The sequence below is a fragment of the Nicotiana tabacum genome, chromosome 15 (genome assembly GCF_000715075.1).
Source record: "Nicotiana tabacum cultivar K326 chromosome 15, ASM71507v2, whole genome shotgun sequence".
Classification (NCBI taxonomy): domain Eukaryota; kingdom Viridiplantae; phylum Streptophyta; class Magnoliopsida; order Solanales; family Solanaceae; genus Nicotiana; species Nicotiana tabacum.
In genome coordinates this window covers 91,865,715-91,892,949 of record NC_134094.1, presented here as the reverse complement: position 1 = coordinate 91,892,949, position 27,235 = coordinate 91,865,715, and the positions used below count along the sequence as shown (strand labels likewise).

Genomic DNA, 27,235 nt, shown 5'->3' with positions numbered 1-27,235 from the left:
TTGGAGACAAATTTAAAAGGAAAAGCTTTGGTCGAGTAATTGATTGGAATTTGCAAAGCGATGTAAGTGTCGTGGTTAAACTTGACTTGAGGGAGTATGATCCTTAAATAATTTGTTATGTGAAATGCATGTGAACGACGTATAGGCGAGGTGACGAGTGTCTATACGTCGTCAAATTAATTGTTTGCATATTTACTTGAAAAATCATAAATTATTTTAAATCATGAATTAATTGTTATAATAATTGTTTCTATCCTATTCTTTGTCAAATATTAATTCTTGAATTCATGCATTAATTGTTATATCTTATTTGAATTATGTGTATTAATTGCTACTTGACATTTAGCATATTAAACATTAAGCTACCTATTTTCTCCCTGATTTTCATAATAAATTGTTATTTGTCATTGTTTGTTTCATAATTAAATCATAATTATTCTATGCTTATTGTCTTAAAATTTTATATTAATTGTTGTATTTATTGGGGCAATTTCTTCTATAAGAATTGGTAAATGAATATATTGGAGGAGCGGGTTGCACGCCGCAACAGAATCGATTGAAATGAATATATTGGGGGATCGGGTTGCACGCCGCAACAGACTTATTAAAAAGTCAATATACGTAATATAATCAATTGAAATGAATATATCGGGGGATCGGGTTGCACGCCGCAACAGACTTATTAAAAAAAGTCCATATACGTAATAGAATTGATTGAAATGAATATATTGGGGGATCACGTTGCACGCCGCAACAAACTTATTAAAAAGTCCATATTGGAGGATTAGGTTGTACGCTGCAACAGATTTGTTAAAAGTCTATATATATTTGACTAAAACAAATATATTAGAGGATTGAATATGAATATATTGTGGGAGCGGTTTACACGCTACAACGAAAATTGGTTGAAATAATAATGAGTTATAACTTCTGAGTTGACTTCAATTATTATAAATGAGTTATCTGATTTATTTCTATTATTTGTTGTTGTTACTAATATTGCGTACAAGTTAATGTAAGTGAACCGCCTTAGCCTCATCACTACTTCGTCGAGGTTAGGCTCAACACTTACCAGTACATGATGTCGGTTGTACTGATACTACACTCTGCACTTCTTGTGCAGGTTTCGGAGTTGGTCCCAGCGGCGTACCATGGACTTGCTCAGATTTCAGCTACTAGAGGAGACTTGAGGTATAACTACACGACGTCCGCAGTTCTGAAGTCCCCCGTCTACTTTACTTTAGCTGTGTGTTTGTTTCTAGGCAACTTTATTTTATTCAGACCTTTATTTGTATTATTCTAGAAGCTCGTGCACTTGTGACACCAATTCTGGGATGGTATTTAGACACCGTTCTTTTTATGGATTATTCACTATATTTCAGACTTTACTTCAACATTTATTTCTTTGTTATTGATAAATTTAAAAATTATTTTAAAATGGTTAATATTATTCTAACGTTGGCTTGCCTAGCAAGTGAAATGTTAGGCGCCATCACTGTCCGAAGGTAAAAATTTCGGATCGTGACAATATAAATGTTATCACATATTAAAACCACAATTTTCAAAATTTTATAAGCACATAAATATTATATAATTTTTATCATAAATTTTTAAAATATTTAAAATATATGCTAATTCAAACTATATATTGTATTTTGAAAAAAAATTAAGGATATGGGAGGGAAATAAGGGAGGGGATTACAAGGTGAAAATTTATCTTGTAGTTAAGGTAGCCAACTAACTGAGTCACTAAGTTAGTTCAGATTTAGATTTGGTTGAATGTCTTTGAAGATGAAGATGAGATGAAAAATAATTTTTGAAAGTTGAAATTGTATTTATACATGTATTTTACTTGAGAGAAAAGTTAAAATTTTGTGAGCGAAAAATTTAAAATCTTAAAAAATTGTCCAAAAACTCATCACCTTTTATAACCAAACAATATTTTCATTTTCTTTTCCCCGGAAAAAGTGGAGAAAACTTATCGCCAATAGGAGTAATAAAATTAAAGAGTAATTAAAGAAAAGGAAAACAAAATAAAATTATAAGAGTAATAAATTTACAAAAATCAAAGAGAAGAACCAGAATTTGCCTTCTCTTTAATTCATCACTTTCATCGTCTCTCTTGAGGCAAAGCACGTTGTTTTGGAGCCATTGTTTTCATCATCTCTCTCCACAGATCTCCTAAAGCTTCAATTGATATAATTCCGATTATACCTCGAAGATCCGTTGGTGGTGGTGTGAGGTAGTGGAAGATTCTAGAAGTTCGAAGGCAGCCTGATTGATGAAGGTCGATTTAGGGTTTTGTCAAGTTGATGGATGATCGATATGCCTCAACTGCGTAGTGGAGTGCGCAGAGGCCGTCGACCGATTGAAGCAGAACCTAACAACAACAACAACAACAACAAGAGAGTTACAAGGCGAGCGACTGTCGCACGGACTACGAGACAGAGGCGAGCGCCAGGAAATAGAGTAGTTGGAGGAAGGAAGAAGAAAAATACAAATAACGAGGAGGTTAAAGAAGTAATTTTACCAGTAGATGATGAGAATGCTGTAAAGGAAACAGCGTCTGGCGGTGAAGAGGATAAGGAGAAGAAGGAAGTAGAGAAGGAGGAAGAAGAAGTAGGAGAAAAACAGATGGATGAGTATGATAGTGGAGGCGGCCAAAGCGGCGGCGATAAGAATTTGGCTGCTGAGGATGAAGGCAGCACTGCTCCACTGCCTGAAAGGGTATTACTATATTTTATTTATGCTCTGTTTTCATTTAACAAATTTGTCTCTTAAGTTAGATAATTGTGTGATTTCCATTAAATTGACCATGTGATTTTCAGTCTGTACTCTGCAAGTCACGAGGTTGCAGATTTCTAGGTCCGAGTTTATAGCTTTTTTAAAAGGATTTTAAGTTATATATACTGCCAGTGTAAAGATAGTGAATTTTAACTTGTGATATTAGGTTAGTTATTCTTTGTTACTAGATTATCAATTAATGCTAGTTAAGAGATTTACCTGTAATTATCTAAAAGTGACTTGATTGTGTAATTATTTTTTGCACCATCACGGCATAGAACTTCTATCTGCAATTGGTGAAAAACGTTTTGCAGTACTATTGTGTTTACTGTGGAAAGATAGTCTTTTAGGGTGTATTTGGGACTGCACTTAGATTACTGGTTTATACCTTATGTTTGTTCTGCCTCCTTTGAATTTTATCGTCAGTTTTCTCAGTGAGAATTTGTTGTTTTGAGGTTTTGTTTATGGGAATTGAAGGACAGGCTGAGTATGGGCTGGGTTGAGATGCTTTGGTAGGGTCTAACCTACTGAGTGCAGGGAATGGCCCCTAGTTTGGGTTGTGACATCACACACACAAATAGACACATATATTTTTCTATTCTATTAGTTATTCGTCACTAACTTTGGTTCTGATATATTTGTTTGTGGTTGCTGGGGTTATTAGGTCTCTAGTCCCGTCAACATGGAGATATTATACTGTTTTTCTTCCAGCTGTTCACTTCCTCCCTGGTTTTACATTGAAATATTTGATTTGATTGTTGTATTACATTGTTTCCTTTTGCATGCAATAGGTCCAGGTTGGTGGATCACCAGCTTATAGGATTGATAGGAAACTTGGTAAAGGAGGATTTGGTCAAGTGTATGTGGGTCGTCGTGCAAACCCACCAAATCCACATGAAAGAACTGGCCCAGGAGCTTTCGAGGTACAACATTACTTTTTCCTATTATTTACTGTTTTATTTGTTGTATGCTGATGATGATTCTCTTAATTATGCATATGATGAAATTATCATTTCTGGTTCTAGGTTGCCTTGAAATTCGAGCACAGAAGCAGCAAAGGTTGTAACTATGGACCACCTTATGAGTGGCAGGTCTACAAGTATGTGGTCATTTAACACTTGTTCTTTCTGTTTGTCTTTTTATATTATTGATATCTGGTAACAAAAGATTTTCTAATAGTTGATGCCCTTTGCTGTTGCTTCTAGTGCCCTTGGTGGTAGTCATGGTATACCACGTGTACATTACAAGGGACGTCAAGGTGATTACTATATTATGGTATGTCATCTGCAGTGTAATGGGGTTATTTTATCATTCGTTTCAAGTTGCAGTTGATTCCTATCTCCATTTGAACTGCTGAATTCCTGTAATCAAATTGCAGGTTATGGATATGCTTGGTCCTAGTTTGTGGGATGTTTGGAACAATAATTCCCATGCGTAAGATCTATTCTTTATTTATTATTTATAGTATTATAGAACATTCTTATCTTTAAACATATTGCTGTTCCTTGGACCTCAACGCCAGCCTTTTGGTTTTTATGTTTTTGATTTAGGATGTCTATTGAAATGGTAGCATGCATTGCCATTGAAGCAATTTCCATACTCGAGAAATTGCACTCCAGAGGGTAAGTACGTCATGCGTAGATCAGCAGTTCCTAGCATATTACATATAGGAAGCTGTTTTCTATCTTTAGATAGTTACAAATTCTGGGCATTATGACTTACACTGTCTATTCTGACCTCCCCGAAAAGAAAAACAAAAAACAAGAGGCACAATAGGTAAACAATGTTTAATTGATCTGATTGGTTTGTCTCACTTATATTGTTTTGAAGGTATGTGCATGGAGATGTAAAGCCTGAAAACTTTCTTCTTGGAACTCCTGGAACTCCTGATGAGAAAAAATTGTTTCTTGTTGACCTTGGGTTAGGTGAGTAAATTAAAATTAGAAAAGAAGAATTTTGTCTTTCGATTTGGAATCTTCATCATGCTCTATTCTGCATAATATGGTCATGCTGATCAATCTGTTTGAATGCTCCAGCAACAAGGTGGCGTGATACTTCTACTGGCTTACATGTGGAATATGATCAACGGCCTGATGTCTTTAGGTACAATATTCAGTACTTCTATTTGTCTTATCTCTATGTTTGGCTACATTTGTTTTGTGTCTGTGGCCACTGACGATCAAGAGAACCATTGCCTCAGAGGAACTGTAAGGTATGCTAGTGTGCATGCTCACCTTGGAAGGACTGGAAGCCGAAGGGATGATTTAGAGTCGCTGGCTTACACTCTCGTCTTTCTTCTCCGAGGCCGGCTGCCTTGGCAGGGATACCAGGTTTTCATTTTTCTCAACTTAATAGCGGCATTTTACTTGTAAATATCTCCTTGCGATGACACCATTTATTTTGTGTGTAGGGCGAGAACAAAGGTTTCCTTGTCTGTAAGAAAAAGATGGCAACTTCTCCAGAAACTCTTTGCTGCTTCTGCCCTGCTCCGTTTAGACAGTTTGTGGAATATGTTGTGAACTTGAAGTTTGACGAGGAGCCTAACTATGCTAAATATATCTCCTTGTTTGATGGAGTAGTAGGTCCAAATCCGGACATCAGGCCAATCAACACTGATGGTGCACAGAAGGTAGGTATTATTTGCATATATCTTTATTGCAGGCTTCTCTTTATGTTGAAGAATCAGCAGCAGAAGTAGAATTTTGCTAACGTGTTTTTCATTTTCTAAAGCTTATATACCAAGTTGGGCAGAAAAGAGGAAGATTGACATTGGAAGAAGATGATGATGAACAGCCAAAGAAGAAGGTTCGCATGGGAATGCCTGCGACACAATGGATCAGTGTTTACAATGCTCGGCGCCCAATGAAGCAAAGGTATATGCAGTTTGGCCGAAATATCTTTGATTTGAGCTTGTGAACAATGCAGTGACACTGTTTGGGCTTGCAGGTATCACTATAACGTTGCTGATATGAGGCTAGCTCAGCACATCGAGAAAGGAAATGAGGACGGACTATTTATCAGCAGTGTGGCATCTTGTTCGAACTTGTGGGCCCTAATCATGGATGCGGGGACTGGGTTTAGTGCCCAAGTTTATGAACTGTCACCTCTTTTTCTTCACAAGGTCTCTCATGTCCCAATGAATGGTTAATCTTGAAGCATGTTCAAATTAAATTATGTTGTATATTTGCATGTCTAATGTGCTATACCTATAGTAAACTTATGCATAATTCAGTTTACTCCTTCAGGCTTTAGCTAATTCCCTCTGTTTATGTTTAAACATAGGAATGGATTATGGAGCAATGGGAGAAGAATTATTATATTAGTGCCATAGCAGGAGCTAATAATGGGAGCTCATTAGTTATCATGTCAAAGGGTTAGTGTATCTTTGATAACATGCTATACATGTTTTGCACCATAATCTGTAAATTAGAGCAGACTAAACCTAGTTTTGTTGGTAATATGTCAGGTACCCAGTATCTGCAGCAATCATACAAAGTCAGCGAGTCTTTTCCATTCAAGTGGATAAACAAAAAATGGAAAGAGGGGTTTTATGTCACTGCCATGGCAACTGCAGGAAATAGATGGGCAATTGTTATGTCTCGTGGGGCTGGGTTCTCTGATCAGGTTTTTATCATGGATTTTATTTTTATTTTATTTATTTATAGGGTCACTTGCTATTTTCTTCAAATTTGGAGTTGGGTATATTAATGCTTTATATAATTTGCAGGTCGTGGAATTAGATTTTCTCTATCCTAGTGAAGGGATCCATAGGAGATGGGATGCTGGTTATAGGATCACATCGACTGCAGCCACATGGGATCAAGCTGCTCTTGTTCTAAGTGTTCCAAGAAGGAAACCTGCAGATGAAACACAAGAGACCCTTCGTACTTCTGCTTTTCCTAGCACTCATGTCAAGGTTGTTTATTTAATCAATTATGCTTTTCTTAACATGATCCACTCCTTTTGTCATTCTCTCGTTTTTTTGGCCTCCTGGTTACAGAGTTAACCATTGATTTTGCTCGCTGCAGGAGAAATGGGCAAAAAATCTTTACCTTGCATCTGTCTGTTATGGGCGAACTGTTTCTTGAGGCACCAAAGTTTTGTTGGTAACTTTTCTGGGTGTCATGAGATACCCTTAATGTGCCTTCAGCAATTTCCTGCTTATATTTTTAACTAACGGAGAAAAATAGACGACACCGTTTCGTGCTTATCAGGCTGGCTTTTCTCCTTGTTTGGAGAGGCTACTCTCAAAATCCATTGCCATCAATGTATGTGATTATTAGCATAGGCAGTACATGAGCTAGGATGGGAGTAATTTACATATTGGTTAAAGATTGTACAGCTTGAACAATAAATACTTTTCTTAGGCAAGTATATTTTGTAGTATTATGAACCCTGCAATTTAAAGTTTTGTGAAGGAGTTTGAACGCTGGGAGTCGATCTCATTTTCTATTTCTATCTTTCTTGCCCCTCTTCCTGGTTTGGTCTCATTTCAGTCCGTATATTACGTTGGTTAATTCTTCACTGTGAGTTTGTCCTGGAAATGAATTTTAACTTACCTGTATAGATCCTGTTGCTTTATATGTTAGCTCTATCACTCTTTATGTGCATTCATGATCATTTTGGCACTTTGGTCGCTGGAAATTATAATTTGTTCAGCACAGGTCTCTCTCCTCCCTGTCATACCTCTACACTACAGTAAACTCTTATCCTCAAGTACTCTTTGTTAAGTTTTGTTTCTTAGCACTGCTAAGTCGCGACCTTCTTGACACTTTGGTTCACACACACACACACACACACACACATATATATATATATATATATATATATATATATATATATATATATATATAGTGTTTTGGCTTGGATATCTTAATTAGTTGATATTTTCCAATTTCTGTCTCAGTATATGAACCCTCACAATACAGAATTGTTGTCTATCTCAGAGTACATCCTACCAGTTTCGAATTATTGGATATTTCAGTTTCTGAGGCTGTCTTATAAACTATTAGCCTCGGAAAAGGGGTGGTTACTCCAGATATTCAGGTGGCGTTTGGAATGAAAACAATGTGAAAAATTGTTGGCCGGGACTTCTTTCACCTGGTTTTCCTTCCAAACCGGACCTTTATTTGTTTCCTAGCAGTTCCAAAATTTCCATTCTCTTGTTAGTTCTTGTTCTGTCGTCATTCCCTTCATTTAAGCTTCAGGATATGAAGACATTAGCGTGCATTAGAGTGATGTAATAGGCATGTCCGGTACATTTGCCTGCAAGTGAAGTCTTTGCAGGTAAGAAACTTCTAACAAGTACTTGAGGTACCATACTGAAGTGTGTACTCAACAGTTTATCTTCTGAAATTTGCAACGTGGTTGCATAACTGGAGCTGCAGAAGATTGTCTATTATCACATAGCAACACGAGAGTCACTTAAGATGTGAGTTACCAGTCTGTTACAACTAATTGGATTTTGAGTATCTAAGGCCTTTTCAGAAGCAACTATTCTGGTGGAAGGTTGGCTGGCCTCTTGCCCATGTTACTTCTTTTTTTAAACAGTATCCAATATTTCCAGCTCTTGTTAGTTTTTGTTTTGTTGCCATTCCCTGTAACAAGATGTTTAGAGTTAATGTCTATCTTTGACATGAACTCTATAAAAGTATGCGGACTCCTCTCCGGCTTATAACCGTTGCTTGATGATGAATGCTCAGATTTTTCTTACTTTGGTTCCTTGAAAATATAAGCTCCAATAGGCTTATTGCACTTCTCATTTTATTGTTTCTGTGACTCTGCACAGTAGCTAGAACACAGTTTGTGTCTGGCTGGCTTTGTCAAAGTCAAATATGTAGTTAACTGATTAATTTGAATTTTCCCTGCACTTGTACACCTTGTATGCATGGTATCTTTAGAGAAGAGAACAGATTGTCTAAATTCACGTGAAAGTGATCAGCTTAACATTGATTAATTTAATTAGGCTAATTCAGGAAATGACAAACTAATCATGACTGTGATTTCAAGTTCTCTCTTCTCCAGGGATGTTCTCTTGATCGGCTGCTGCTTGCTTGTCTCCTTAATTACAGTCAAACGCCTCTATAACAGCCTCATCTATTCTAGATTTTTTTGGTTGTTATAGCTAAGTGTTGTTACAAAGAACATATATTATAACATAACATGAAAATTGGTTCCAAAGAAACTTGACTTTTATAGTGAATGATTGTTATATAGTGATGCTGTTATACAGAGGTCTAACTTTACTAGTTCCTTAGGATTGTTTTTCACTGTCGGATCTTTATTTCAAAATGATATTACCCCTCCATATGGATCTAAAATTTTCTTGTGATTCTTGGGGGTGATACCAAGGATTCTGGGATCTGCCGGTTTCCCATCGGAGCTGTAGTCCTTTTTTGGCAAATTGGAAGTAAGCTTTTTCAAAAAGATTGTATCAGCTGGTCAAGCATGTGGAGTCCAGACTCTGTTGTCTAGGGGTTTTTAGGTAATGCAAATGGCAGTTGGTTGCATTCTTTTGTTGCAGGATTTGAGAATTCTGCTGTCAATAACTAGTTCTTTTTTATATGCTTATGCTGCCTGCAGGATATTCTATATTTTGTAGGTTATATTTAGTGTGCCTCGGTTATAGACCAAGAGATTGCAGAAAATTGTGGCAACATTGCGATGTAATATTCTTACAACAGTCCACTTACCAATTTTATTAATGTGGGAATGATAGCTGTTAATCCGATGAGATCTGTACTTGTGGTTGAACTTAAAATTGTTACCTGCTGACCTGTGTTTTGTATGAAGGTGGCCCTGCTTGCAAATGCAATCCTTGGCCCCTCTAGTCTTGTGGTGTATGTTTTTGTTATTGGGTGACCCCATGTCAAATATGGTACGTGTTATTCTGTGGTCCACATAGATCCTTCTCCAATCTACGTATGACTGGAGCTGGCTCCTTGGCTTTCCTCTGTTGAGCAGAATATTTTAGTGGGTCAAAAAGTAATTTCCGTTATACTTGCTGTGAGGGATATGGTAGCATAATAAGGATTTTTTATCTAATACTTTTTTTTGCCTCAACCTGATGTGACACGCTTCGATGAGCTATGATCAATTGCTATCGCACTTTGATTGTTGAGTGGTGAATGTCTTTGCACCACTCAAATGGCGGGGCTTACCTCAAAGATCAGGGTTCAACTCCTAGCATAGACAAAGGTGATTATTTTAGATCTTGGTGGAAAGAGTTACTTGTGCTGGTGGGAGGTAGCAGGTAGTCATTGGAATTCTCACCTTTATTAGGAAAAAGGTTTTGGGGGCGAGGGATATGGTAGCATAATAAGGATTTTTTATCAGATACATTTCTTGCCTCAACCTGATGTGACACGCGTTGAGTGGTGAATGTCTTTTTGCACCAAATGGTGGGGCTTAGTGGTTAATGAGGTAGATGCAGACCTCAAAGATCAGGGTTAACTCCTAGCATAGACAAAGATGATGATTTTAGATCTTGGTGGAAAGAGTTACTTGTACTGGTGGGAGGTAACAGGTAATTGGTGGAATTCTCACCCTTATTAGGAAAATGGTTTTGGGGGGGGGGGGGTTGGGATATGGTAGCATAATAAGGATTTTTTATCTGATATTTTTTTTTGCCTCAACTTGATGTGACACGCTTTGATGAGTTATGATCAATTGCTATTGCACTTTGATTGTTGAATGGTGGATGTCTTTTTGCACCAAATGGTGGGGCTTAGTGGTTAATGAGGTAGATGCAGACCTCAAAGATCAGGGTTAACTCCTAGCATAGACAAAGATGATAATTTTAGATCTTGGTGGAAAGAGTTACTTGTGCTGGTGGGAGGTAGCAGGTAGTCATTGGAATTCTCACCTTTATTAGGAAAAAGGTTTTGGGGGCGAGGGATATGGTAGCATAATAAGGATTTTTTATCAGATACATTTCTTGCCTCAACCTGATGTGACACGCGTTGAGTGGTGAATGTCTTTTTGCACCAAATGGTGGGGCTTAGTGGTTAATGAGGTAGATGCAGACCTCAAAGATCAGGGTTAACTCCTAGATAGATAAAGGTGATGATTTTAGATCTTGGTGGAAAGAGTTACTTGTGCTGGTGGGAGGTAACAGGTAGTCGGTGGAATTCTCACCCTTATTAGGAAAAGGGTTTTGGGGGGTTTGGGGGTGAGGGATATGATAGCATAATAAGGATTTTTTATCTGATACTTTTTTTTTTGCCTCAACCTGATGTGACACGCCTCGATGAGTTATGATCAATTGCTATTGCACTTTGATTGTTGAGTGGTGAATGTCTTTTTGCACCGAATGGTGAAGCTTAGTGGTTAATGAGGTAGATGCAGACCTCAGAGATCAGGATTAACTCCTAGCATAGACAAAGGTGATGATTTTAGATCTTGGTGGGAAGAGTTACTTGTGCTGGTGCGAGGTAGCAGGTAGTCAGTGGAATTCTCACCCTTATTAGGAAAATAGTTTTGGGAGCGAGGGATATGATAGCATAATATGAATTTTTTATCTGATACTTTTTTTGCCTCAACCTGATGTGACGCGTTGAGTGGTGAATGTCTTTTTGCACCAAATGGTGGGGCTTAGTGGTTAATGAGGTAAATGCAGACCTCAGAGATCAGGGTTCAACTCCTAGCGCAGACAAAGGTGATGATTTTAGATCTTGGTAGGAAGAGTTACTTGTGCTGGTGGGAGGTAGCAGGTAGTCGATGGAATTCTCAACCTTATTAGGAAAAGGGTTTTGTGTGTGTGGGGAGGGAGGGTGGGGTGGGGGGGGGGGGGAAGAGGTATGGTAGCATAATAAGGATTTTTTATCTGATACTTTTTTTTGCCTCAACCTGACGTGACACGCTTCAATGAGCTAAAATGTTTTCTCAATAGATTTTTTCTTGGTAAGCTTTTCATGAGAAAAGCATTACTCGCACAATACTCCATAAATATCCTTCACTCTTGCTGCTATACTCCATAACCCCGTTACTCATCATAACATTAAGGTAGAAGAGTTCATGTTTTACAACGAATAGTTCTATCTCTCCAAAATTCTTACTACATCTCTCAATATGTCTTCTTGTAATAATGTCAAATACCGCTCCAAACATTCAAACCTGAGGTCCTGATGTCTAATATGCAAGCCAAGAGTCTAACTTTTACCCCCAAACAGAATTAGGAACATATTTTCAAGAAAAAACAAAATTGTTATATCCCAGATTGGCTAGGAAAGAGCTATTATCTAAGTACAAAAGCTCTACATTAAAAGTTAGCTTCCAAATTTACAAGACCAGCCAAAGAAATAGCTATAAGCAAACAACACATTAGAATTTTAATGCGACTCATCTGCAACTTGAGAACTCCTAATGCCCCAAAATGACCTGGGTTTAAGCTTCTTCTTCGTAGCAGTAAACAGCCATCCCAATTGAGTTTCACAAGAGGCACATTCAGCAATTGACCAGGCGTACCTACAAGAAAATCAATTCTTACTTATCCAATCTCTTCACACAGAGATTGTGTGATATAGCAACCGACATATCATATCTTATTGCAAAGGTTTTAAGCAGCAACCAGAGTATTTCCTTCTTGGATAAGTATGAAGACATGATTGCAATTTACCCTTAAAATATCAAATCCCCATACTTCATTATCGATATCCGGCAGAAAGATTGCCAATAAATGCAGGAAGGTAGTCCTTTCTCGTATTCCAGATGGGTGAACAAGAAGCTATAAGCAAATGATGAAGTTTAATGAAAGATGGCTCTAACTACTGGTTACACTTTGCTTTCCCTCGCAAAAGTTGTTGGGCACTGATGTCTTCAAAGTGCCCCCATTTGACACCTTAGTGAGGATTAGAAACACCCATTTACTCATGCATTCTGGTCAAACAAGGTCCAATTATGAAAATAATTGACATGATTGACTGTAAAAATCAGCCAACTGAAAAAACTTACCCAGGAAACCAGCTGTATTCTTTAACAGGATTGCCAATAACAGCCAACCCATTAGCTTTAAACAGTGTCATTATCTCATGCACAAAACCATGTGGATTAACGTAAGCTCCGAGGGGACCCTCACTAGACATCACCAACATATCGGTTCGTCTGGCAATTAGAAGCTACAAGGAGGAAAAGAGACAAGAATTGGCAACACAATATTTAGTTATTTAAAACAGCAGAATAGCAGTAGTGTCATTTTCTGCATTACCTCACAAGTTTTACATCGAATGCAGTCAAAACTCTCAAGGAGTTCAATTTCCCGTCTCAGTCTATAGGATATTCCATCAATCTCCAAAAGCTCTTGCCTTGTTGATACTGACACGGGCATCTTACTTGCAATATGAAATGAAAGAAGATCTGGCTTCGTTACGTAACTGTCCATGCTTGGTGCCCTAACTATCTGTTTCCATCGGCCTGCAAAATTTCAACTCAATGTTACTCAAAACCATCTCAATTCCACGGAGAATCTAACTTCTTATTCAAATGATCCACTGGAATCAAAGACGAGAAAACACCAGAAGAATAAAATTATCAAAGTGCAATTGAGACCACAAAAGTACAGAGATAACAGAGAAAAAAAAGTTCAGATTTTTATAGATCAGTCTAGCCATGATTTTTGTGAAAAATCAGGCGATTACCATCTAAGACAAGTGGATAGCTCAGTGAGTCAGTGTTAAGCAAAGATGAGTCCCTCGCATAAATCACATATAGCATGATGTAAATTTTGATTAAAATACCCATCTTCTAGCCTATTGTTTTTTTTTCTAAACTGATTTTAACAGATGAGAAAAGGAAGCAAGGATCTTTTCACCCAATATTTCAATGTCATAGTGCAGCTATATAGAATCCAAACTAGTGTGATCAAATTTGGAACATTAATCATCCATAATTTTCTAAAAAGAGAAAGTGAAGACCACACGACCTGCTGCCCTTTGAGCAAGAGAGTATGAATCGTACATCTGGTAAACCCAACTGGGCCAGAAGGCCCTTGGAACTTCACGAAACTGGTTTAAAGAATACTTTTTCCATGTGTCATTCTTGTGAGTTGGCATAGACCTTTTCCCTAAAGCCAGCCTCACGCCAACAGCCTCTCTGTTTTTTCCCGTGCTGAAAGACCGAAAATTATCAAAAGGAGATCTCGCAGGTTGAATATGAGACTGCTGCTCAATATTCTCATCATCACTGCTTGTTGAGTCGTCAAGCATATCACAAGAAACAAGAGCAGACTGGTGCAACCTCCTTTCTGTGGGTGAAAGTTCACTCTCAAAACTTTCCTCGGACATTGCATCCGAATCATTTTCATTCCCAAGGCCATATTGGTCAGCTCGAGAGCCATTTATCGGTGGCATTTGATTATGTACACCAGATCTAAGGATACTTAATGGTGGCAATCTTCCAACAGCCTCCCTGGGTGTTCTCAATGGCAAATCTTCGTTGATGATTTGTATCTCCCCACAAGGCTAGATAAAAAGGTGCAACGGAACATGAAATTGTTAGGATTTAAAGATAAGGATATCCTATTTTTTCATAAATATTATAATATTTGCTGTACACTTACTGATCCCTCCACATCCATCCAGCGGCGCCTCAAACGAAAACGCTGTTGCCCACGAGTTACAACATTCACTGAACCATCCTCCAAGTGCCGATATTGCCTAATCTAAAACAGTATAAACATAACTACCCAGGATCAGCGTCATAGAATAAGCCATCTTTCGATGTGTTGTTGAAATATAAATACATAACTCTCCATACAATGCACCTACTCCTTTTGCATGTCAATTTGAAAGGGCATGGTGATTAAGAAATCAACTTGACTAACATATATTGGTAGTAGGAAACGAAATAATTATTCTGGAAAAGTTGGACTAGTACCAAAAACATCACATCATAGTGACAATGCTCAGGAATTAAATTGCATAAACATGAACTTTAAATTTCTGAGTCATAAAATGTACTAATTTCCAATGGACATCAAGCATTTTACGGTGCATGTTACTGATCCATAAACATAGGCATAAATATTACCAACAAGATGCCAATCATATAATACAATTTAGGTTTTAACCAAAGTCACTTTGACAGGACCAAACATCATGTACAGGACATGGCATGCTATTTCAGATCTCAATTTCATCATTGTCATGTTTCAAGGATACATTAGGCAAACAACCATGCTATTTTTCTGTGCTGCACACTTAAAGAATGGAAAGAATTTTTATCACATTTACGTGACAAAAATCATTATATCAGCTGATATCATCACGTCTTATGTTCAGAAAGCTGAAATCATCCAAGTCAGTAATGCATGGACGCCGGTTCTTGACAATATTTGACCAGGTAGTATATAGTTAATTTTCCGCAGGCTTTCTAATAGCAAATTCTATTTCTAAAATAGGATCTCTTGTATGACTCTTGTACTTGGTGCTTTTACTTTCATAAAGTTTTCTGTTTATCAAGTACTTTCTCAGCTGAGTGTAATGCAAAGTCTTCATCCCGAAGGAATGTTATTCTCCTTCTCGGTGAAAGAAGGCAGAACCGCAGAAGAAGGGTTTGTGAGAAAGAATCTAAAGGGAAATAAGATACTGTCTACCCTTAATTCTTTTTAGAGCATTGAAATAATAAGTGTTGTTAGTTTACAGATATGTATAGTGTAGTCTTGTCCCACATTGGAAGAGAAGTAATATCTCCTTGTAGTGTATAGCTATAAATAGGGACCTCTTGTATTGTATTTATCATTCAATATCAATAACATATTTTCTCCCGTGCCTTCTCACATGGTATCAGAGCATTAGTGAGAAACCCGTCGTTGTGCATCATTCCAGCGACTTCCGGGAAGAAAGACCTCTTCGCCGTGCAATTTTCCGACGACTTAGAAGGTTGTCCGTAAGCAAATCACTTTCTGTTGGTGTTGTGCAAAAACCAACACCACCACAAGACTCCTCAGGCTCCGGCGACCAAACCCCAGTCAACCCCACCGGAAAACACACGTCCACGCGCCCTCATGCGCCTGGAAAAGAAAAATATTTCCGGCGAGATCTGACCCACGCGCTGGCGCGTGAGCACTGTTCCGGCCAGATTTTGAAAAGGCTCCAGTTGAACAGTAGGATCGCATGGTAATTCCGATTCTACCCTCACTGGTTTTGTTTCATTCCGACCACTTTGAGTTTTTCCGTCAGCTACAGTAGATTCCGGCGAGCTACAGTGTTTTCAGCGTGAACAATGTTTCCGGCGCAGAACAATGTTCTGTTTTCTTCAGTTTTCTCACCGGAGTTACTTATTTCCACTATTTCAAGTTAACTCTACTACTACATCTCGTAGCGACATGTGAACCGATGCTTTGAATAGTCGGATGGTTTCTTTAGCAGATTATATTGAGTTCCTTCAGTACAAAACATATAAGCAGACATCTCGTATCGATATGGGAACCGATGTTTTGAATAGTCGGATGGTTTCTTTAGCAAATTATATTGAGTTCCTTCAGTACAAAGCATGTAAGCAGACATCTTCTGAGATAACTTATGTTGTTCAAACAGGTAATAGCGTGACTTGTTTCTCCCAATTTTCATCCTCTTAGTCTTGGGTCATTGATTCAGGTGCATCAGATCATATTTCTGGTAACAAATCTCTTTTCACTATTATTTCGTATTCTCAATCTCTTCCAAAAGTCACAATGGCCAATGAGTCTCAAACCATGGTAACTGCAATAGGTCAAGCAAGTCCACTTCCTTCCTTACCTTTAGATTCAGTCCTTTATGTTCTCAATAGTCCTTTTAATCTCATAGTTGTTAGTCGCTTAGCCAAATCACTTAAATGTGCTGTTTTATTTCTTAATGACCATGTTTTTATACAGGAACGCAGTACGGGGCAGATCATTGGTACCGGGCATGAATTAAACGGACTTTATTACCTTATCCTTGCTAAATCACATGGACTCATATCTTGTCTTCCTTCTACAACTTGTCTTGTTACTGATTCACCAGATTTATTACATAAACGGTTGGGACATCCCAGTTTGTCAAAACTGCAGAAAATGGTATCTGGTTTATCTCACTTGTCAGCTCTAGAGTGTGAGTCATATCAGCTCGGTAAGCATACTCGCTCCCATTTCCCTCGACGTCTTGATAATCGAACAGAGTCGCCCTTTACTTTTAGTCCATTCAGATGTTTGGGGTCCTAGTCGGGTAAGTTCCACCTTGGTATTCCGCTACTTTGTCAGTTCATTGATGATTATTCCAGGTGCACTTGGATATTTTTGATTAAAAATCGATCTGAGTTGTTTTCTATTTTCCAGACCTTTCACGCTGAAATTCAAAATCAATTTGGGATTTCTATTTGCACATTTCGTAGTGATAATGCCCAGAGAGTATTTGTCTTCCCCATTTCAGCAGTTTATGAAATCGCATGGGATTATTCATCAAACATCCTGTCCGTACACATCTCAACAAAATGGGGTAGCTGAAAGAAAGAATAGACATCTTATTGAAACTGCTCGTACCCTACTCATACAATCTCATGCTCTGTTGCGTTTTTTTGGGGATGCAGTTCTTACATCTTGCTATCTTATTAATCGTATGCAATCTTCAGCTATCCAGAACCAAGTTTCATTCTCTGTCATGTTTCCCCACTTACCTTTGTTCTCTCTTCCACCCCGTATCTTTGGAAGCACTTGTTTTGTCCATAACCGTACTCCGGGAACAGATAAGTTAGCTCCCCGTGCTCTTAAGTGCGTATTTCTGGGTTTCTCGAGAACACAAAAAGGGTATCGATGCTACTCTCCTGACCTCCAGCGGTACCTTATGTCCGCTGATGTTACCTTCTTTGAAACACAACCATACTTCACAGGTTCCGGTCATCACTTAGATATTTCTGAGGTACTACCAGTTTCATCTTTTGGAGATTCAGTCACTCCAGCTCCACCACCTATAGCTCCCAGTTCCACCACCTACAGCTCCTGTTGTAGCTCCACCAACTATAGCTCCAATTCCTCCACATAATCCAGTTCAACCTTCTACAGCTCCACCACTCTTGACTTATCATCGTCGTTCACATCCAGCATCATGCCCAGGTGATTCACTCCCCGTATTAGATTCTGCACCTACTGCGGACTTGTCTCCTCTTAGTCAACCAATTGCACTCCGCAAAGGTGTACGATCCACACTTAATCTTAATCCCTACTATGTCGGTTTAAGTTATCATCGCCTGTCGTCACCTCATTATGCTTTTATATCTTCTTTGTCCACTGTTTCTATCCCTAAGTCTACAGGTGAGGCATTATCTCATCCAAGATGGCGACATGCTATGATTGACGAGATGTTTGCTTTACATGCGAGTGGCACTTGGGAGCTTGTTCTTCTTCCTGCAGGTAAGTTTGTTGTTGGTTGTCGTTGGGTTTATGCAGTCAAAGTCGGCCCGGATGGCCAGGTTGATCGGCTTAAGGCTCGTCTTGTTGCAAAAGGATATACTCAGATTGTTGGGCTTGATTATAGTGATACTTTCTCTCCCGTGGCTAAAGTAGCATTTGTTCGTCTCTTTTTGTCCATGGTTGTTGTACGTCATTGGCCTCTTTATCAGTTAGACATTAAGAATGTTTTTCTCCACGGTGATCTTGAGGAAGAAGTTTATATGGAGCAACCAACAGGTTTTGTTGCTCAGGGGGAGTTTAATGGTTGTGTTTGCAGATTGCGCAGGTCACTATATGGTTTGAAACAGTTCCCTCGAGCTTGGTTTGGTAAGTTCAGCACAATTATTCAGGAGTTCGGCATGACTCGTAGTGAGACTGATCACTCTGTGTTTTATCGGCATTCTGCTCCTAATCCGTGTATTTATCTAGTGGTTTATGTTGATGATATTGTTATTACTGGCAATCAGGATGGTATTACTAATCTGAAGCAACATCTCTTTCAGCACTTCCAGACTAAGGATCTAGGCAGATTGAAGTATTTTCTAGGTATTGAGGTCGCTCAGTCTAGCTCAGGTATTGTTATTTCACAACGGAAGTATGCCTTAGACATTCTTGAGGAGACTGGAATGATGGGTTGCAGACCTGTTGACTCTCCTATGAATCCGAATGCTAAGCTTCTGCCTGGACAGGGGAGCCTCTTAGAGACCCTACGAGATATAGGAGGTTGGTTGGCAAATTGAATTGCCTCACAGTGACTAGACCTGACATTTCTTTTCCGGTGAGTGTTGTAAGTCAGTTTATGGATTCTCCCTGTGATAGTCACTGGGATGCAGTTGTTCGCATTCTTTGGTATATAAAGTCAGCTCCAGGCAAAGAATTACTATTCGAGGATCGAGGCAACGAGCAGATTGTTGGGTACACAGATGTTGATTGGGCAGGATCACCTTTTGATAGACGTTCTACGTCTGGATATTATGTTCTAGTAGGAGGTAACTTGGTCTCGTGGAAGAGCAAGAAACAGAATGTAGTTGCTCGATCTAGCGCCGAAGCTGAATATCGGGCCATGGCTATGGCGACGTGTGAATTAGTTTGGGACAAGCAGTTGCTCAAGGAGTTAAAGTTCGGAGAAATCAGCAAGATGTAACTAGTGTGTGATAACCAAGCTGCTCTTCATATTGTCTCAAATCTGGTGTTCCATGAGAGGACTAAACACATTGAAATCGACTGTCACTTTGTCAGAGAAAAAATACTTTAAGGAGATATTGTTATAAAGTTTGTAAAGTCGAATGATCAACTAGCATATATTTCACTAAGTCTCTTACTGGTTCTCGTATTAGTTAACATGTGTAACAAGCTCGGTACATATGATGTGTATGCACCGGCTTGAGAGGGAGTGTTAGTTTACAGATATGTATAGTGTAGTCTTGTCCCATGTTGGAAGAGGAGTAATATCTCCTTGTAGTGTATAGCTATAAATAGGGACCTCTTGTATTGTATTTATTATTCAATATCAATAACATATTTTCTCCCGTGCCTTCTCACAAGTGCTACCAAGAAAGCATGTTCCACTACAACGCCAAGAGACAAATATAAAAACTTAGCAATACCTTAAACTGAGAATTCCCAAGAATTAAGGATACCTGTGAACTCAGAGCAGCACATCAAGCAACAAGGTCCCTATATATCAAATCAATTCCGTAATGGAGAATCCCCACTTGTGGTATTACACTGGATTTGTTGTTGCTGTAATGGAGAAACCTTATTGTTGTACTAAAACTTACCCTGTATCTGAACTTACATTCATTCCGTAACAGGACAAGCTTATCATAGTGTCAAATTCTAGCCATTTTTAGATCAGAATTGTGGCAATGCTCACCCCTTCTCTAACTAACATCACTTTCATATTGGAGCACCGTTTCATAGTCCCAAGGTCATACTTAAATCATTTCCATGTTTCGACATGCTTGATATTTTGTAACCCACATCTAAGACTTTGCCACACAAAACAGCTTTCATCTGAAGGATGTATATCTTTCAGTTGTTTCGTTTAGATACAGGCAGGATCATCTTTAATATACAGATATCCTTAAAATTAATAATATTCTCCAACATTGAATGTCTTGGTTGGTACCTTGGGGCTGTTGGAAACTTTTCCAACTTCAAGGAAAATTCATCAATTGATCACACATTACCTTGAATATTATGTATGGGATCACTTTTTGTAACGACCCGACCGGCCGTTTTGCTTTCTAGACCCCCGTTCCCCTAAATAAGACTCCCCGTATACGCTTTTACTGTTTTATGATTTGCGGGGATGGTTAGTTCGGGATTTGGAAGGGTTCGGGTTGAAATCGGAACACTTGGTTCCGTGGTTTGGCTTTTAAAGGCTAAGTTTGACTTTGGTCAACATTTCGAGTAAACGACCTCAGAATCGGGATTTGGCGTTTCCAATAGGTTCGTATGATGATTTTGGACTTGGGCGTATGTTCGAATCGGGTTTTGGATGACCCGGGAACGTTTCAGCGCTTAATATTGAAAATTGGCTTATTGAAGGTTTAAAAGTTCTTTAAATTTGGTTTGGAGTAGGTTTTGGTGTTATCGATGCCCGTTTGGGATTCCGAGCCTGGGAATAGTTCCGAATGGTAATTTAAGACTTGCACGCAAAATTTGGTGTCATTTCAAGTAGTCTAAGTACGATTCGGCGCGTTCGGAGCGAATTGGAAACTTGAAGTTCATAATTTGGTTTAATTGGTTTTGGGATGTGATTCTTAGTTTCGTTGTTGTTTTACGCGTTTCTAGAGTTTGAGCAGGTCCGTATTATGTTTATGGACTTGTTGGTGCATTTGAACGGGGTCCCGAGTGGCTCGGGTGTGTTTCGGACCACCTGGAGCTAAGTTGGAAAAACCAGATTTTCCAGTTCTGGTTTCCTTATTCGCGAACGCGGAAGGACCCTCGCGTTTGTGAGGAAGAAATTGGGCTGGGGAAATTTTGTGCTTCGCGTTCGCGTGATGGGGGGCGCGTTCGCGAAGGGTAAGGCGAGCTGGGTGGGGGTGCCACCGTTGTTCTTCGCGTCCGCGACGCTGCCCTCGCGTAGGGCAGGTAAGCCTCCGCGTTCGCGATGGCCAATATTTTTCTAGGCCTGAACCGTTTGCTTTCGCGAACGCGAGGCCCTTTCCACGTTCGCGAAGAAGGGGGCAGCTGGGCAGAACACCTTAAAACGGGACTTAGGCTATTTTTGAGCTCATTTATTACACACTTGGGCGATTTTGGAGCTTTAAAGAGGGGGATTTCAACCTAGCTATTGAAGGTAAGTAATTTCTACCCAATGTAAGTTTAATACATAGATTATGGGTAGATTTTAACATGAAAAATTGTGAAAAACTGTGGGTTTAGTTGAAAAACCTAGGTTTTGATAAAAATGGAATTTAACCACGAAAATAGTTATGGAATTGAGTAAAAATTATATATTTGAGTTCGTAAGGTTATGGGTAACAACTTTCTTCGAAAATTTCGGGAATCCGGACACGTTGGCCTGGGGATGAATTTTAGGAATCCTTCAATTAGGGTTGGGTAATCACTTTAATAGTTAGAATATGAACTTTTGAACATATATTGATTGATTTATACAACATTTGAAAAGTTTCGGATTGTTCGGCACCGAGTTGAGGCTTTAGAGTGAATTTGAGGCCGGAAAGTGAGCTTTGAGACGAGGTAAGTCTCTTGTCTAACCTTGTAAGAGGGAATTTACCCCATAGGTGATTTAAATTAATGTTTGCTTCTAATTGAGGGGGCTACGTACGTACGAGATGACGAGAGTCCGTGCGTAGCTACTAATTATGCTTATGTCCGGGTAGTCTTAGGACCCGAATCACGAATTATTTGAAATGTTTGCACTCTACTTGTTAATTAAAGTGCCTAAATTATATTAGAACTTGTTAGAGGAATCGTGAAAGACCGTTAATGGAATTTGTATTACATTGTGTATTAGCCTTTAATAACGTTTAAGTCAAATGCTTATAAAGTATCCTCTCTTCTTGTGGAGCGGGCCGAACGCCTCGGCAGTAGATAGATGCATCTATGGTTCGTGCCGCTCGACCCTCGGCAGTGTACACATTATTCTGGATCGGGTTGTACGACCTCGGCATAATCGTGCGTGTTAATACTCAGAGTTTAATTATATATTTGATATCATTTCATGGCTTGAGAGGTTAAAAGTATACTTGATGGAATTAATTTGGGACTTACCATGTGTGAAAGAATTATTTACTTCCTGCTTGTTATTTAGTGTTTAAACAAGAGTGGGTTGCTCTAGTGGTTAGCACCCTCCACTTCCAACCAAGAGGTTGTGAGTTCGAGTCACCCCAAGAGCAAGGTGGGGAGTTCTTGGAGGAAGGGAGCCGAGGGTCTATCGGAAACAGCCTCTCTACCCCAGGGTAGGGGTAAGGTCTGCGTACACACTACCCTCCCCATACCCCACTAGTGGGATTATACTGGGTTGTTGTTGTTGTTGTTGCTTGTTATTTAGTGATTATTTTGATTACATAACTCATGCTTATTTAGAACTTCTGTACTTTTATTGGTAGCCCATAGTAAGTGTCGATGTCGACCCCTCGTCACTACTTCTTCGAGGTTAGACTTGATACTTACTGGTGCATGTTGTTTATGTACTCACGCTACACTTCTGCACTAACCGTGCAGGATCTGAGGCAGGTGCATCTGGTGGACATACCGGCGCACACCCCCGTTACCCGGAGGCCTAGTGGTGAGCTGCATCCTGAGTCGTTCTGCAGCACCTAGAGCTTTTCTTTTGTACTTATTTTTATGTCTATGTTATTTTAGACAGTTGTTAGAGTTTTGTATATTCTACTAGTGCTCATACACTTGTGACACCAGATCATGGCACACACTTTAGTAGACTTTATGGTTTTGGAGTATTTACATATTTATGCTTGCATTCAGAAGCTTTCATTTTATTCATTTGACTCTTTATTTCTCAAATTTCTAAATAAATGAAATTTAATTACTTGTAAGCCTATTAAAAGAAGTAATCACGCAATAAATTCATCGTAGGCTTGCCTAGCAGCGACGTTGGGCGCCATCACGGCATATAGGAGAAATTGGATCGTGACACTTTTAGTCCCAAAATAAATAAAGAAAGAAATTGTCTCTCCCACCAATCTCTGGCTAATGTAGAGGGAAAAGAAAAAGGCATTTCAACTCTTAGCTTAAATATCCCAAACAACCATGAGTTGCAACATCGAAAGCACAGAGGGAATAACAGAAACAAATAGAACTAGCTCATGCAACTAACATACAGCAGAAAGAAAGAACTTTAGACATTGCTTTCACCATTTTGAACTTGCCATCAAGAAACTGTATGCACCTCATTAGTTTCGACTACAGTAGAAAAGGATGTATTACCAACAAAAAGTTGACAATACAGATTCGACCTGCTTCTAGAGCATGTCTTTTTTCAAAATTCAAATAAACTAAAACAGAAAGCTCTCTCCCTTATGTTTTACTTTAGATTATGTAGAACCAGAAACCTTTCAACCTTATAACAGTTTTGGGATATAAATGGACCTGAATTCAGATATAGTAACAAGATGCAATGTCACAAAAACCCACATGAACTTTCTTCTTCTTCTTCTTCAGAAACAGTCAAAATTCATGTCACTTATTACTTTATCAGAGAAATATAATCAACTCGACTAGGTATTCGAAAAAATAACTATCAAGAAAGGCGGAGGATTCAAGTTCCATACCTCAGCAGTTGTACCGGTGGTTGCTAATTTTATCCTTCCATTAATTGGATCCCTGTGAACTCGAATCTGGAATAAAATTTTACCAGCAATCGCACTCAAAAGTCAAAGAGAGAAACAAATTCTACGGAAAGAGAACAAAATATCAGAGACATTAGGCGTCCACCTACCACGCCGATCGTGTAAGGAGCATCAACTTGCCTCAGTGCCTTTTCAACAGCAGCTATGAAATTAGGCTGAACAACTCGCAGAGGAAGTGTAGCCTCGGGAAATAAAACAACTCCTAAGAAGATGAGTAAAATAAAGCACATAAGACACTATAACGGATGTTAAACTACCCAAGAAACCCACACAATTAACATTTGCTGCCTTTTTTTTATTTATGACAAGGAACTTAACATTTGCTGCCTAGAAATCTGAACTCTGAAGTAATTGTTGAGCTGAAAGAAAAGCTTACATGCTAATTTGGGAACAACTAAGCAAACATACCATGAAATTAGCTGGAAAAATAGCATTTGACCATTTTACAGCTCTACTAGTGCTAACTGAATGAAAGCTTAAGATATTACTCCATAGCTACCATCTAGAATTAACTTACATTCATTAGTATCAGAAGGAAATGAAATGATTCTTGTAGCTAGATAACTAGAAATGGTAGAGAAACCACTGTCATGAATCTTAAATAAAGTATTTAGGGTTCCAAACTTCTGAAATGGTTAATCTAAATAATCACTAGAAAATCATGGTTAGATATAAAAGAGACACAAATTTCAAAAAAAAAAAAAATTTAAAAGGAAAAGTGAAATTCATTTATGGTAAAAGACTCATGAAGTGCAGCCACTTCTCAAGAAGAAACTGAGACAACATAGGATCTAGTTGAACTTCACAAACATCATATAGTAACATACCTCACATCAAGAATTGCACAACTAAGACAGCTTGTGTCAAACACTTTGTGGTCATATTTCCTTCTCCTCCATAAATACTTATATATATTTATTTATTTTTATTTATTTTAAATTTTAATAGAAAAAAGGCATAGCCACAAGGCAACCGAATAATACAAGCACCTTCAAGATAGAATAGAGGAACATTTAAGACAGCTCCGCCGTCCAAGAAGGCCAGCCTGTTATGAGTATCCTCGACATCTGACACAAGAAAATGTAAAAACAATAAGTCAAACAGCGTGGAGAAATACATCATCCTGAAAAAGTATATGAAAAATGAAAATTGAAAAGCAGAATACACCTACCACCAAGGTAAGAATGTAAGGCAGCCAAAGAGGTGTCATAAGTAAATTCACCAGATGCGGATGCTCCCGCCGAAGTACGATAACTATGATCAACAGCCAAGTACAAAAAAAGATCATTTCATAATTGGTACTTTTTGTAAGGAAATTCTTAATTGATACTTGTTAGGAGATGAAACTCCATTAGATCACATAGCTGAAAAATGTTACTCACTATGTTTCATTATATGGCATTCGTTCCTTTTTAGTCAATTCCAAAAAGCATGACAACTTTCTTTAATTGGAAATTCTTTAACTTTAAACCTCTCATTCTACCCTAATAAAATGTTCTTATAGCCATAGAAATATCATGGCATGTTTAAGACTACAAGTTCCAAGGATACTTTTGTTACGTTGGTTATTAAAAAAAAAGGGTACTTTTGCTATGTGCCAAAAGTTCTTTCTTAAGTTTCACGCCCAATCAAGCACCGTCATTTTAAAAAAGAGGAGACTGAACATATCAATCAGCACATTGGGACTATGTCAGAAGAATCAGATTGACTGGCCTCCAACTCAGATTTGAACATAATAGTGTTTGGGACAACTTCCACGCACCTTAACTATACAAACGGGTACCTGCTATTTCTCACAAGCAAAACTATCGAGTAACTCTACCTACCAAAGCTTAGGTAGATAGGACAAAATCACTTAGCACTTATTTGTCTCCGCTAAGATTTGAACATGATCTCCTATGGTTTTCATCCCACTTCATTGACTGCAAAGACACACCCTTATAAATTTTCAAATTTCTTATAAATTTCTATTTTTTATTATCAATATAAGTTTGAACCAACATAACTAATACGAGAATACATTAATGTACTTATTAAGAGATGAAGCTGTGCGGGTAACATGAAAAATGCGTCCTTTTTAAAAGATCTAAGAAGAGCTAAAAGTGTATCTTGCCCCGACGCCACATCATCAAAATATATATAATTTAGTGGAATTTTCAACAAAAGAAAATTATGAGCTTCATATACTATTCCTTTCTATGTTTTATGTTGATGGTACTGATATATTATCTCTTTTCGTATTCTTGAGTTGAGGGTCTTTCGGAAACAACTCTCTGCTCTCTCGGGTAGGGATAAGGTCTGCGTACACACTACCTCCACAGACCCCACTTGTGAGATTTTACTGGGTTGTTGTTGTATATACTATTCCTTTCATTTTCCGTTTCCAATTTGCAAATAAATGATATAGCTAAATTAAGCATATAAATCTCAAAAAAAAATAAAAAATAGACCCATCTGTCCAACAACTTTCCTTGAACTCTCCAAGCACAACTATTACTCTAAACTAAAAACCCTAAATCAAAATTTTAATAACACATCGAAATTGAAACGGAAAATCAGAGTACGATAAACAGTAAAATTTTACGTTAATTCATCGTCTGATGATTCTTCTTCATCCACTTCTTCAACTTGCAATTCCTCAGATTCCAGCTGGCGAATCTGCTCCATTTGGTACCTTTCTCTCTCTAGAATTCTATCTTCCTCCATTTTTTTCTACTATATTTCGATTCAATCAATTTGTAAGTGTTTTATACGAGTAGTAAAAATACACTACTAAGTTTGGTAGACTGATTAATGAATGAACCTACGAGAACCCGCGAAGAGCAGGAGATTTGCCCGATGGATCCTTAAACGACAGCGTTTGCATCAACACACAAGTAATAAACGGTAAACCGCGAGGATAACAGACGTTTAATAGTATTTGGTTACTTTAAATTGCCAAAACATAATTAATTTGATTTCCTTTAAATGACATGATTTTTAATTCCAACTCTTATTAATATCACTCATTTCAACATTTAGACATTACTAGTCTCAACCTACGCGTGTTGCGCGAGTACCTGTGTCGATGAGCAAAAGATTTTAAGAAATCATATAAATATTATAAAAGATTGTATTTTGAGTTATATAATAAAATTCCAAGACAATAATATAAATTTCTAAAAATGATAAATATTTCTCCTATTTAGCTAACTTAATTACGAAGGAA

The 27,235-nt window shown here is 38.2% G+C and overlaps 2 protein-coding genes and 1 long non-coding RNA gene across 5 annotated transcripts; 2 read left to right on the top strand and 1 right to left on the bottom strand.

The window, feature by feature from the left end:
* Nucleotides 1–1,960: 1,960 nt before the first annotated feature.
* On the top strand, nt 1,961–7,240 carry LOC107783398 (casein kinase 1-like protein HD16). The gene is made up of 16 exons (XM_016604366.2): nt 1,961–2,727; nt 3,576–3,707; nt 3,810–3,883; nt 3,990–4,059; nt 4,163–4,218; nt 4,335–4,406; nt 4,615–4,709; nt 4,821–4,887; nt 4,985–5,114; nt 5,195–5,413; nt 5,515–5,657; nt 5,731–5,905; nt 6,067–6,157; nt 6,251–6,408; nt 6,512–6,700; nt 6,813–7,240. The coding sequence occupies exons 1-16, from the start codon at nt 2,317–2,319 to the stop codon at nt 6,870–6,872; spliced, it is 2,142 nt and encodes a 713-aa protein (XP_016459852.1). The 5' UTR covers nt 1,961–2,316; the 3' UTR covers nt 6,873–7,240.
* Nucleotides 7,241–7,649: 409 nt separating this feature from the next.
* On the top strand, nt 7,650–9,514 carry LOC107783390 (uncharacterized). The gene is made up of 2 exons (XR_001647449.2): nt 7,650–9,268; nt 9,367–9,514. It is a non-coding gene; the product is annotated as an uncharacterized LOC107783390 (long non-coding RNA).
* A 2,424-nt stretch (nt 9,515–11,938) lies between these two features.
* On the bottom strand, nt 11,939–26,839 carry LOC107775101 (uncharacterized). 3 transcript variants are annotated; one of them, XM_075231003.1, is made up of 10 exons: nt 26,612–26,839; nt 25,199–25,281; nt 25,017–25,094; nt 24,117–24,229; nt 23,950–24,015; nt 14,339–14,440; nt 13,703–14,240; nt 12,989–13,194; nt 12,736–12,899; nt 11,939–12,622 (listed from the first exon to the last, which is right to left on the bottom strand). In XM_075231003.1, the coding sequence occupies exons 1-10, from the start codon at nt 26,731–26,733 to the stop codon at nt 12,601–12,603; spliced, it is 1,494 nt and encodes a 497-aa protein (XP_075087104.1). In that variant the 5' UTR covers nt 26,734–26,839; the 3' UTR covers nt 11,939–12,600. The 3 variants fall into 3 exon arrangements, with proteins under 3 accessions (XP_075087104.1, XP_075087103.1, XP_075087105.1); XM_075231002.1 differs by having other exon boundaries at nt 11,939–12,249; XM_075231004.1 differs by having other exon boundaries at nt 12,522–12,660.
* Nucleotides 26,840–27,235: the final 396 nt, after the last annotated feature.